Below are 13,735 nucleotides of genomic sequence, written 5' to 3' on the forward strand. Positions count from 1 at the left end.
ACACACACACAAAATACATAAAAAAGTACAAACACAAAGATTTACCTTTAAACAGAGTTCTTTGAAAGAGGAATTCAAGTGGGAAATTAGCAAAATTCAATTGAAAAATATATCAAGGACCAGAACACAAAATGTCGATCTCTGCTCTTTGCCTTCACAATCAGATCACGGCAAACACCTGGTCGGATGGTCCTTATTGTTTTTAAATATTATTGCGGTTGTGGAAATTCGCAAACCACCATTCAGGTCCCGTAGGTGAGATATCTCTGTAAGTACATGTGTAGTTAGCCCCAAACCCGTTGTTTAGAGTGAATAAATGTGATTCATTCGGGCTGCGACGCTTTGAGATAGTTGTTTTTCTGTTCTATCTATATTTTGAACAAACCACGTCTCAACCGCCATCACACAACAACCACCAACCACAACGCCACTTCACAACAACAACAACGCCAACAGCCACGATCTTTACCTTCACAACTCGCTCCCGCAAACATCGCATCACCGCCATTCCGAACGGCACCATGGCCATAAACCACCACCATAAACCCTCCACCACCTTCACCTCTCTCCTTCTGCGGCCATTCCCGCACCACTTGTGAGTACCGAGCGTCAGGCTGTCCTGGGCTCGTACGGGACGCGCGCCGAGCCGCGAGTGCAAAATGCGGCCTTTCCGAGGAGAATTCGGATCAGGAAAGCTACACGCCCACTTCTGATCCGTCCAATCAGCAAGCGTGGGGAGGTTTGGCCCCGCCTCCAGGCGCGTCGGTGTAGAATCGAGATATGCAAATTCTAGGTTCAGGGGAGACTCACGCCCCTTTTTCTCCATCCAATGGGCCTCTCCCCAATCTCCCCGAGCTCGTTCTGATCCAGAAATTTGCATATGGGTTCTCATGCCGGCCTATAAAGCGCCGAGCGCGGGGCGAATTTGGGTCGAGTCGGGTTTGAGCAGAGTCGGTTTGAGCAGAGTCAGTTTGGGTCGAGTCGGACCCAAGCAAGCCAGCTATCCTCTTTCCCCAGAGCATAAACAATTCCCCCCCCCTTTTTCCCCCGCGCTGAGATAGTGCGAAAAGGGGGCCCCGTTCCCACCTCACTCCAAGCAGTGCCAACGAAACCCGCGACGGAGCACAAAGTCGGGGCAACGCCGCGCTGCCACATTTGCGGCTCATCACAAAGACACGGGTAGGATCCACCCGGTCTCGCGGACCTGACCGCTCTTTCAGGTCCCGCGCAAATATTGGCCCACAGGCCCCGTCTGCCCCCTTGTCTTTGAGGATGGCCCTTTTCTTTTGTTTCTGTGTAAACGTGTGTGTGTGGCGCCAGTCTGGTGAAGTAAAACTGTGTAAGTGTTGCCGTGTGTACATGTAGTCGGTTGTAGATCTGCATTGTTGTGTTTCTTTTGTTGCAATTGCTTTATGTGCATTCTGTTTAATTGTATATGTGTGCTCTCCGTGTTCCGCGGAATAAATGTGCATCATGTTGAACTGTTTTCCCGTTTCGCTTCGTCTTTTCTTTAATTGAATCTCCATCTTGCTTCACGTAAAGGGTTGGTAGTGGGCTTAATACGCCCGATAATTAATCGGAACCGTCGAGGCCGACGATAACACCGCTCGGTTATCCCGATAGTACGGAACGGGTCGCTTAAGCGGCCCGTGTCCGGGGTCGACCTGCGGCGAGGTGCGATCGTCCGGTCTACCCTCCGCTTGGGTACTTAGGTAGGTCGAGTTTGGCGAACAACCCTATCCCACGCGGGTGGCCGATTGGCACGATCGTGGTGAGGCCGAAAGGCCCACCCCTGACTAGCTCCCGGTGTTAGTCCGAGAGGGTCACGATAGAATTGTCCGTCCGGTGGGCGACATGCCGCAATTCGAATCACGTGGCCGTTCGCACGCCGGCGGATGCGAATTCGCAACAATTTGTATCGATGTTGAAGTGAGGGGTGGATTGTATTTGGAGATTGCACAAAAAGGTAAAACAAAATGATGTCTGTAAAAATATAATTGCACATTTTCCCTGATGATTCACCTCCCGATGCACCCACCGCATTGTACCGCAGGGCCCAACACAGGCTGAAATGTACATCTATTTTATCGATGTTCCATTGAGAGCACGGACACTTTTACTGAAAAGAACAACTAAGCAACTTGGAGAGCGCTCGCCAAGTAGCTTAAGCACTCAAGCAAGCACTCAAACGAAACGGTTCATAATAAACGGCTCGTTTGGCGCGCGATGAGCAAATACATTAGACCTACACCTCCCGGAGATGCCCAAAATGTCAAACATGTCCGAATTGGACAAATGGACACATTTCTAGGAGTCAGAACTGCTTGTAAGTTTGATTCTGGAGCTTCACAATAGTATTTATGGTTTATTTCGTAAACAATATTGTTATTCTCCTCAGGTTAAGAGATAGTCGTGGTGATATCAAGTACGGAAATGAAATAAAGCCAAGAACGCTGATGTTTCCGGGTGTTTATAAGCATTGCAATGTACCCAGCGATTCGTAGCTTTGATGAACATGCATTTGATAAGATGAGTGAGGAAAGTGAAAAGAAAAACTTCATCATTAAGAAATGGTTGCGGCCTGTTCCAGGTCAAGGCATGGTTGAGCAGGCCAAAAAAACATGGCAGCCTCAGACCCCATAGAGATTACCCAGGAAATGCCTTAAGACCCAGAGAGCGACATGGCCAAGCATCACCTGATGGATACAATTAAATAAGGCCGTTAATTATATTCAAAAGGGGTGTTTTAATTAACCCAAACACCCAATTTTCAATCCTACATTTCCTTGGAGTTTTATGAGTATGCATGCAAAGCTTCACGTTGCTTGGTTTTATGTTTTTGGAGTTATGGAGGACACACACACACACACACCACACACACACACACACACACACACACACACACACACACACACACACACACACACACACACACACACACACACAAAAACACACAAAAACACACACAAACACACACAAACAATTTGAGACCTGGGAAGGCTCCATTCCACCTTCTGAAACCTGCATGTGGAGATAATATAACAACCAACAACACAACACAGAACCCTTAGACAAGACAAACACAGCCATTGAGCTTGGAGGAAGTGCTGCCTTCTGTAATAATGAAAGGAAGTGTGTGTGTGTGTGTGTTTTGTTCATTGGTGTCTACATATGTGGGTTTCAGAATGTGGAAAAGAGTCCCCCAGGGTGGGCTAAAAGTATCCACCTTCATGACGGTAAGGGGTCACGATTCACGGATCAAGCTGTGAAGTTTTCTGTTTTCAAAGTTTTGTGCCCAGGGTTCTCTTCAGGATCGTCACTGAGCCCCGGACGGCATCCAACTGTAGATCGTTTGTAGTGACGTTCCCAGGGATGTTTTTTAATTTCTCTGTGAGGTTCTTCGTCATCATTCCCCTGAGGTTCTTCATCACTGGTACAACTTTAGAATTCTTCAGCTTCCAGGATCTTTTCACGTCATGCTTGTGGTCTTGGTACTTGGTTATTTTCTTGATTTCTGCCTCGTTTAATCCAAAATCACCGGTATTAACACCTCAATTAGCAATGCCTTCTTCTCTCTTTTTTGTACCTAAGTATGATATCTGGTCGCAGTGCTTTGTTTTTGAATGTTCATGCCTGATGGGATCATAAGGTCATACCTGAGTGGTACTTCAATGTTTTCAGTGATTGCTTTTGGCTTTTCTTTTTCCTCCTCCCCCTCCCCCCCCCATTCTCTCTCACTCTGTCCCCTCCTCACTCCACCCTCCGAATAAAATGCATCTATCTCTCTCTTTCTCTCTCTCTCTCTCTCTCTCTCTCTCTCTCTCTCTCTCTCTCTCTCTCTCTCTCTCTCTCTCTCTCTCTCTCTCTCTCTCTCTCTCTCTCTCTCTCTCTCTCTCTCTCTCTCTCTCTCTCTCTCTATCCCCTCCAACATTTGGTGAGGGGTCGCTCTCCCCACTTACCCCCCTTTCTCATACTCCCCTCCCTCTTCCTAGCTCCACCTTCTTCATCCTCACTGCCTCCCTCCCCACTCTCACCCTGCACCTGCTTCCTCTGTCTCCTTCCCTCTTTGTCCTCCCCACACCCCCTTTCATTGTCCGTCAGTGAAGCAACGGGTTGTATTTGCTTATGTACGAGTGTGTATATATATATATATATATATATATATATATATATATATATATATATATATATATATATATATATATATATATATATATATATATATATATCAGGAGGAAACAGAACAAAAGGAACAGTAGAGAGAGTGGGGGGGGGGGGACATCAACGGCAGGGTTGAGAGTGGGGAAAATACCAACGTTAGACCCCAAATACTCTTGAAACATACCTCTGAGATGCCTTTCCACCTTTTAGAACATTTTAAACCTTTAAGTCCCTTTCTACCTTCAAAAACCCTTCAGATATTTGAAGAAACTTTAGACCCTGAAGACCCCATGGAACATAAGGGCCACTTGACCCTTTCGACACCTTTGACCCCTTTAGACCCTTTTCAACCCCTTTAGACCCCAACTACTTTTGAAACATACCTCTTTGACCGTTTAGACCTATTTTGACCATTATAGACCCTCGAGACCATTTCACACCTGAGAAACCTGAGATTGTTTAGACCTGTAGACTTTTACACCCGTGATATTGAGACCCCTTGAGATGCACACCACACAAACATATGCGGTCTTCTTACAAGAGAGTGTGACGATTATTATTTTTTTCAGCAAGTAATGTGCAAACTCCACACACCCAGAGGGTACATACTCTGCTTATTTGAACACAATTTGCATGTTGAGTCATTGAATTCGTTCACCAATCCAAGCCTTGAAGCCTCGAGTTTTTGAGGTCAAAGGGTCAAAGGTCAAGATCACATAAATTCATCAATTTTCATACTATTGACTTGAAATTTGAACAGGACTTTTATATTGGGTCACTGAATTGGTACATTCATCAAAAACTAGAGGCCTATTATTTTTGAGGCCATAACATGAATGGGTAAAAAGGTCAAGATCACATAAAATCATCAATTTCCATCCTATTGAGTTGAAATTTGAACAGGGTTTGCATATCAGGGTCAATGAATTGGAAAACCAAAATCACAACGATTGATTTAGCCATTTTGGTCTAAAAGACAGATGTTCATCACCATTTCAGATCGTTCCCAATCCTAAACCATCATCTTTTCGAACCTCATTAACCCGACCCAATTCCATCCTCATTCCAAGTTTACAGTTTTTCCTCCTTAGAGTTTCCATCTGTATTCATCTTGTCCACCCCATGTATCATCTGCGTCCAACTTATGTTCCCCATGCATGTTTTGCATCTGTTTTTGTCTGTTACATCCTGATCCATTCAGTGTTCTCGCTCTACCGCAAGCCTCGAGTATGTATTCAAAAACAAAACACCGATAAGTTGTCAGTTATGAAATGTATCAGCCAATTCTGTTATGTATACCATTCAATCATGGAAAACTTATACACTTGATAGGTGTTTTCAAAATTGTCAAATCTCTGTTCCTTATTTGCATTTCGTCACTGTCGTGTGGCATCTTTATTGTTTATTCATTTGATTGTTGATTTATTTATTGTTTGCAAAATCGAAGATTTTTCAAGTATATTGGTTCGTCGATTTTGTTATTGTGTCTGTCTGTCTGTCAATCGCCTAGAGATCACAATTTTAAACCGATCTTCACGAAACTTCACCACATGGTAGTCTGTCATAAGGAAGAAGCCTATTGTTTTTAAGGACAAAAGGTCAAAAGGTCAACATAGGCCAAAGGTCAGCAACTTAGGTGATATTTCTAAAATCCTCAATTTTCATCTGAATGATTTGAAATTTGAACATGATTTATATTTCAGGTCACTGAATTCAAACAGCCAATTATTTTTGCGGTCAACATGGACCAAAATGTCAACACAGGCCGAATTTCCAAAATTCTCAATTTTCATCCGATTCGCTTGAAATTTGAAGAGGAGTTGCGTATTCGGTCATTGAATTCAACAATCAATTATTTTTGAGATCACAATTGTTTGATAGATTTTGCAAGTATCGTGCTCTGCATGACGTCTTCTTGTTTGTTTGCTTGTTTATTTCTTTCTTTCAAGGTGGGCTTACAATAGCTAACATGTTTTGTTGAGCATTCTGTTGAGGTTGTGTACATTTGTTCTGTACAAGTGAACAAGACAACCTGTATATCTTGGAATACTATACAAAGATATCTCAGATGCCTCCTATTTCTCCTGTACCATAAAATATTGGCAAATTGCATTCAACAATGGCGTCTCGAGCATTTACTCATTGGCTAGGTGCAGGGGGAATGTCGCGGTGAAACATAGCGCGTCCAATTTTCCGTACCGACACACAGTACATATGAAAAGTTGTTAAATGGCAGAAGCCCGACAACACATGACGCATAAACAGAAATTTTATTCAACAATTTAAGCAAAGGTTGGGACAGTGTATGCACACCTCAGGAAAAGCACGAATTTCCAAATGTACACATTGTTGAATGGTGAGACGGAAAATGCAGCATGCTTTATTTCAGCATATCGGAGATAACCTGAATGGCAATCAGGATTCAACCCGTTTATTTAAAAATCAGAAATGCTTCACTTGCATCAAGTTAATGGCATACTTTCCAACCAGAGAAATTACACGAATACAGCTGGCAAATCAACTAATTAGGTCCGGGTACAACTTCACTTCACCTTGTTTGACTGGGCTATGTGCATTTTCCATCCGGACACACGCTAACTGCCTGCAACCAAACAAGAGTCGTGCCAGCTACTAACAAGCTTGCTTATTTGGCTGGAAGGATGAATACCCAGCTTCTGGTAATTTACTGTCGATGTTAAATACCTTTTAGGGAGCTTACACTGTGCTCAGAATATCTTCTCTCTCTTCTCTCTCTCTTCTCTCTCTCTTCTCTCTCTCTTCTCTCTCTCTTCTCTCTCTCTTCTCTCTCTCTCCCCCCCCCCCCCGTTGCATCATTGGTTGGGACGCAGCTCTGCCGCTGATGCAGTGTTCCCCTTACCAGTACACTGGTCCTCATTTTGTCGACCTCGGAAGGATGACAGGCTGAGTCAACCTCCTGGTGTATTAATTCAGTGGCCCAACAGGGCTTGAACTTAGGACCCTATGATCCCAAGCCGCTACACTAACCACTAACCACTAAGCCAACACCAGCCTTATAGAAGGTCACTGGATCCATCGTCAATGAAATGGGATGAAAGTGTGTGTGTGTGTGTGTGTGTGTGTGTGTGTGTGTGTGTGTGTGTGTGTGTGTGCGCGCGCGCGCGCGCGCGCATTGTTGTTTCCAGCAGTACAATAAAAGTGGAATAAGCAGTCACCTGGATTGATAAATTCATATGGGAGGAAAGTAGACTTGGTGATGTCATAGCTAGAGGGTCTGCTGTCAGTCTGGGAGGTCGGCGATTCAAATTGTAAATTAATACGAGAGAAAAGTAGACTCGGTGGTGTAATCGTTAGAGGGTCCACTGTCAGTCTGGATGGTCGGCGATTTAAATTCCAGCCAAGTCATATCAAACACTTTAAAATGATACATGCTACTTCCTTGCTTGATTCTCAGCATTTGAAAAGGTTAGAATGCAGACAACCAACTACAGGTTAGCAACTATTGTGCAGGCTTGATCGGTATCATCGCTTCCTTCTGTGTTGAAGGTCCTTGTCAGGGAACTCGTTAAGAAAACAACCTCATCCAAAGCTTCACTGCACCTCCCACGATGAGGCCAAAGCACAAGGCCTGTTGGTCTCACATCACAGACAGGTCGTTTGGCCTCTCTGCTTTTTACTGCCTCTCCTCCAGTCGAGCTCTCTCTGCTCTCTTCGCCCTCTGGTCCCCTCCGTATCTTCCAGGATGCATTTGTTTGCAATAACCTCCTCTTGGTTAAACTCCCAAAATAAAGGTTTCTGTACACCTCCACTCCTTTCTCCCATTTGTGGAACCTCTTTGCTCAGAAGGTTCAAATCACACTCCTCCCTCCAGAAGCAGTGCACCACCTCTTACATCATCCTCCATCCCTACCCACGATCATTTCTACCCCATTAACCCCACCAAACCAGCCATCCTACCTGCAGGTTACTGGGTTTCCTCCGTTCCTTTTTCCCCCGTTTGCTATTTCTTTCTTTTGTGTCCAAGTGTCTGCATTCTGTCATTGCATTGAAATTTTAAGCCTGCCTTCCATGAGCTTTTTGTAAACAAAACAAAAATCATCGAGACGATTTGGCACAATTCGACAACAAAACAAGTCAAATGAACCTCTTGCTGTACGTGCTCAGACAAGGTATCAAGTGCAGTTATGCTCATCAGTTTTTCCAGCTCCATGTCCACTCTGATTCGGTTGACAATCAGTGGAAACGAATGGTTTATCGATCAACATCATGGCTTTTGTTTGTATTCAAGGGCATGTGGCAGGCATGCATTCGATAGTTTTTTTTAGCTCGCCTATTCGAAGAACAGAGAGCTATTCGCCTATTCGAAGAACCCCCGGCATGAGCGTCAGCGTCAGCGTGAGCGTGAAAATGTTGAAGTTTTCGGTGCAAGTTATTTAGAAGCTTGCCATTCATTTAATATGTGTACTCGGATGCTGATATTTGGCATGGAGGTTCCTTTGGGGTACATTATTGATGTAGTGAAATTGAAATTAAAAAATAATTTCAAATGTTTTAAATTTTTGACCTGTTTTGAACTTTAACTTTTTGTAGCACATCAACGTTAAAGTTTTTTGGTGCAAGTTATTTAGAAGCTTGCCATTCATTTAATATGTGTACTTGGATGATAATATTTGGCATGGAGGTTCCTTTGCGGTGTATTATTGATGTAGTGAAGTTGAAATTAAAAATAATTTCAAATGTTTTAAATTTTTGACCTGTTTTGAACTTAATTTTTTGTAGCACATCAACGTTAAAGTTTTTGGTGCAAGTTATTTTTTAAAAGCTTGCCATTCATTTAATATGTGTAGTTGGATGCCGATAGGCATGGAGGTTCCTTTGGGGTATATTATTGGTGTAGTGAAGTTGAAATTAACAAATGATTTAATTTTTTTTTTTATTTCAACCTAAGATGGTGTCAAAGCCACCCAATACTCGCCTGTTTATATTAGACGCTTGCCATTCATTTAATATGTGTACTAGTTTACTGATTACAATATACAAATATATATATATATATATATTGCTTTAAAATTATTTGGATCAGACTTCACTGCAATGCTTTATAAAAAATATTATTAGACTAGTCTTTTAAAAATGATAAATGTATAAACAGGCGAGCATTGGGTGGCTTTGACACCAACTCTCTGGTTATTCTGTTGCATGAAAATTGATGAGTGCAGAATATGTCTCAGGAAACCAATTAAGTCAATCGAACACAGTGTAACTGCACAGGTAATAAACCTGTAATCAGTACTTTTTTGAGTTATGGCACATACTCCACTTTACAGATCTGCGAGCAGAAGTGACGCGGACTGGGTAAGTCGCTTCAGCGGTTCCACATTCCCATATTGTCCCTCATCTCGTTGAAAGCAAGGATTTCATTGTTTGTGGTTTAATATTTCGTACTTGCTTAATATTTTGATTTGTCAACGATAATGAAAGGTGCATTGCTCAATGTTGCGGAAATGACGCTTTCAGCAGTGAAGCGAGCCATGCAGGCACAGATGTGAAACTCTAATGGGTGTCATTTCTCTGTGAGAAACGAGCGAACTTTTACCGATGCCATCACCACCATCTCCAGCCACAATATTTTAACGGCCCGTCCCGTGCGTTTAACAAGAATGATGTCATAAACAACAATCATTGCAGAAAATCTCAGTCGAGCCTGAATCAAGACTGCTGAGTTATGAAAAATCCATCTGACTCATCAACAATGTTTTTGGTGCCTTTCTCTGATCTGATCAGTTGGTGTTCACTGAATGCTGATAGCTCGCTCTCACCCGGTGAGCATCGCATATTCGATCTGCACTACACACGCTACTCACACATTATCCGAGCAACCCGTCACCATGTTGGATATATTTGCAAATTTTTATGAATATCAACTTATACTACAACACTGTTGAACATGACACTCTCTCTCTACTTCTTTAAGGGCCCCAATTCTTCCCACCGTAAGCAGACGGCACAGTGACAGATCGGCAGCCGCGGTTTAGTATAAAGCTAATGGGGTTTTGAGTTGTATCTGTCGGGAGATAAATTCTATAAATCGAAAGAGGTAGTGTAGTTCATAGCTACATACAAAGAGGTATTGTAGTTCACATCAAAGGTAGTACACCTTGTTTGACAGGGCTATGTGCATGTTCCATCCGGAAAATGGGCTGGCACTTCGTCTACTGGGTAGGAAGTTGTGAAGTGGCTGTCACCAGTTTTTTTTAATGTTGGGAAGAGGTTGGAAGGAAGAGAAAGGCTTTATTCGGTGAAAATTTAGTTTGGGGGTGTTGTGACGAAGAAGGGATGATAGGGAAATAGTAACTATGCACTTCGGTTCGAGTTTGGATTTTTTTTTCCGATGTTGTCCTTGCTGGTTGTTGGGTTTTTTTTTTTTTACGAGTGACGAAGACATGTTGTTTGTATTGTTACGGTTCTAGGAACCATATGCATACAACAGACAGTTGTCCCGAGTTAGTTATGCCATTAGTATACGTGCAGATAGATCCCTTCCTTGTGTGCAGTGGGAAGACATGGGGGGGGGGGTGCGTTGCGATGGGATTTTTCCTTAGGATTATAAATCATTTCTTCCCTTTTATTTTATTCCCCCTTATTGGAACCACAGCGTGACGAGTGCCTACCCAGAGACTGGTTTTCTGAGGCAGAATCCCGAGGATGGTTATGGTAGCTGCACCACCATCTACCTTCCCAGACCCAGACACGTGGTGTGGGTGGGCCTTGCTGGACTCTGGCGAGACCCCACCCAGGAAGGCGGACCGCATGAAGACCTGGTCCAATCAGGATGGATGATGACGTCGGCTTCGCCATGGCTCCACCCCCAGCTCCGTGATCTATAAAATACGAAGCAATCCTCGGTGTAGTGTGCTTGGTTGGTTCGTGTTCAGTGGGTTCGTTCGTTGGTTGGTTGGTTGGGAAGGTCGAAGGAGGTTGCGGCATAAGGATTGGAAGTGTGCAGTTGTTGAATGGGTCATTGTTACGGAGTGTCTGCCCACGTCTCACCTCGGCGGCCCACCTTGTTGCTCCGGCAACACCCGACCTCGACCGGATCTCTCGTTCCCACCTTGGACTCCACGCTCTCCACTCAAGCTCCTCCACGGACCCGAACTCCATACAGGCGGCTGTGGTCCGAACTGTACGACTGTTGTCAGGTGCTGCACCATGGAGCACTCCATCGCCCGAAACTCTCAGGTACCGAGAACTGGGACCTCAACTCCCTCCCTGGCTGTAAAAGGGTCCCCTTTTCTTTTCGTTGGCTTTGTTTTGTCTGAGAGTGTGGCGCCTGTCTTTTAAGTAAAATTGTGTAAGATCTTTGATTATTGTAATTCTTGCTTTTATTATTCTCGCGTAAGTCTGCTCTGTGTCCGCTTTGGTAAGTTGCTGTATAATTGTCGCACTACATCTCTCTCATCTTCCCCTGCATAACATGACCAATAAACCTTGTTCCTGTGCCACATGATTTCCTCGCCTCGTGTAAATAAATAATTGGAGAAATGTTCCCAGCTCGGTTTTGTCTTTTTCTCCATTGGTCCAGCATGGTTTGGATCTAAGTTTAGCCGGGTTTTTATACCCGACAATCTGTTCCTTTTAGCCGGTACGTCCTTGGCAGTTCCGCTCGGCTGCATCCGATCCGGAATGGTATTTGGTAGAGTTGGTAGTTGGTACTCTACCATAGTCGGTATATTGATCCGCTTTGAGCAAGGCGTACCGAGGGCGTGGTTCCCTGGTAGTTGAAACCGCATGGTTAATTAGGTAACTTGGTTCTCAAAAGGAGGACCCTATGCCACGCGGTTGAGGTATTGGCGTCCACGGTCGGTGAAGCGACCCACCACGTCACGGAATTATCCGTGAGCGACGGCCTACAATTCCGGGGAGTCTGGTGGAAGTCGACGTAACTTCCCCCACCTGGCGGTCGTTCTCGCCACCAGACCCCGGCCCGCAACAGTATTTTTGAGGGAGACGGGGAAATGGATTGAGCTGAGGGATCTGAAGTAACAATAGCTGGAATAAATGGAGTAAAAACGAGGAAAGAAAATACGGAGACAGAGAGGAAGCACACTCGACTATCACAAGTAGGCCCAACTTAACTCGGGTAACACAGCAGGATACGGTTTGTGACTGAAAAATTGACGAAAAACCCAAACATCAAAACAGGAATAAACACTGGGGCAATACCCCTGGGGCTCACCTGGTAGTGGCTGGATAAGATAACCAGGGAATCACTGGTAGCCATGGATTACCGACAAAATATATCATGGAGAAGAAAGTAAATACCGATGGATTTGTTTTTTTTTTAATGCCGTGAACAAACTTTAGTTCATCATGGGTGATAAAGGTTGTGGTCAAGTTTCATCGAAATTGTGAGTGTGGTTTCACAACAGAAATCACACACATATTTTGGGGGGCAACCCTCCCGTAGAACCCCTGAGACCCTGATATATTTTTTAATGGAGTGAGAAATCTTTGGTACATCACAGATGATGAAGATTGTGGTTGAGTTTCATTGGAATTGTGTGTGCAGTTTCTGTGAAGAAAGCAAATACTGATTTGGGGGGGGGGGGGCAACCCATCCTGTGGACACTCCGAGACCCCAATTTTCTTTTTTAATGCAATGAACAAACTTTGGTACATTATGGGTGGTGAAGATTGAGGTCATATTTCATCAAAATTGTATGTTTAGTTTCTGAGAAAAATGCAAATACCTCTTTTGGGGGGAAACCCCCCTGTATTTTCCCTCCATGGAGCCCCTCAGACACAGAATTATTTTTTATGCCATGAACAAACTTTGGTAAATCTCAAGTGATGAAGGTAGTGGTCAAGTTTCATCGGCATTGTGTGCGTAGTTTCCGAGAAGAGAGGAAATACCTATTTTAGGGGGTAACCCCTCCACCCCCACTGTATAACACCTTAGACCCCAATTTTTTTATGTCGTGAACACACTTTGGTACGTCATGGATGATGAAGGTTGTGGTCAAGTTTCATCAAAATTGTGAGCATAGTGTCTGCAAAGAAAGAAAATATCTATTTTGGGGGGCAACCCTCTGTGAACCCCTTCGGGCCTGATTTTTTTTCATGCAGTGAACAAACTTTGGTACATATTGAGTGATGAAGGTTATGATGAAGTTTCATCAAAATTGTGTGTGTTCCTTCAGAGAAGAAGTTGCAAGTGTTTATGGACGGATGGACAGTCGGACAGACGGACTGATGGAATGACGAAGTGCCAGCCCATAAGCTCCCAGGAAATACGTTCCAGGTGAGCCAAAAAATAAAATGGTAAAGGACAACATAACTGGTCGGGGAAACTTAGCTGAGATGAACTGGTAGGAACAAGAGCTGATCAGTTGTCCACGTGCGCCAAACCACAAACCGGATGCAAATAGCAAGAAACGTCCTGGCCCACTCCATTGTGTGGGTATAAAATACCCCATTCCTCCGAAATCTTTTTCAATGTTTATTCCTCCAGCTTTTTTTGGTATATATGTACCCTGTTCATGCTGTAGTAAGCCATAAACGTGAAGTTTAGGCTGGAAAAGAGGTCTTAGGAAGG

The 13,735-nt window shown here is 43.9% G+C and overlaps 1 protein-coding gene across 10 annotated transcripts in view; it reads right to left on the reverse strand.

Moving 5' to 3' along the window:
- The window catches only part of LOC147035299 (adenylyl cyclase-associated protein 1-like), a 129,536-nt gene that overhangs the window by 64,632 nt on the left and 51,169 nt on the right, over nucleotides 1-13,735 (reverse strand). Inside the window, exon 1 of one of the 10 annotated variants that reach the window (XM_085896651.1) lies at nucleotides 6,881-7,072. The exons of the other annotated variants lie outside the window; for them this stretch is intronic. Coding sequence (XP_085752777.1) covers nucleotides 6,881-7,057 — 177 coding nt within the window. The 5' untranslated portion in view covers nucleotides 7,058-7,072. Of the gene's footprint in view, nucleotides 1-6,880; nucleotides 7,073-13,735 lie in introns of those variants that run through there. 10 annotated transcript variants of the gene reach the window in all.

This window comes from Eptatretus burgeri, chromosome 1 (assembly GCF_056783735.1).
Source record: "Eptatretus burgeri isolate ZD-2024b chromosome 1, Ebu_testis_v1, whole genome shotgun sequence".
Taxonomy (NCBI): domain Eukaryota; kingdom Metazoa; phylum Chordata; class Myxini; order Myxiniformes; family Myxinidae; genus Eptatretus; species Eptatretus burgeri.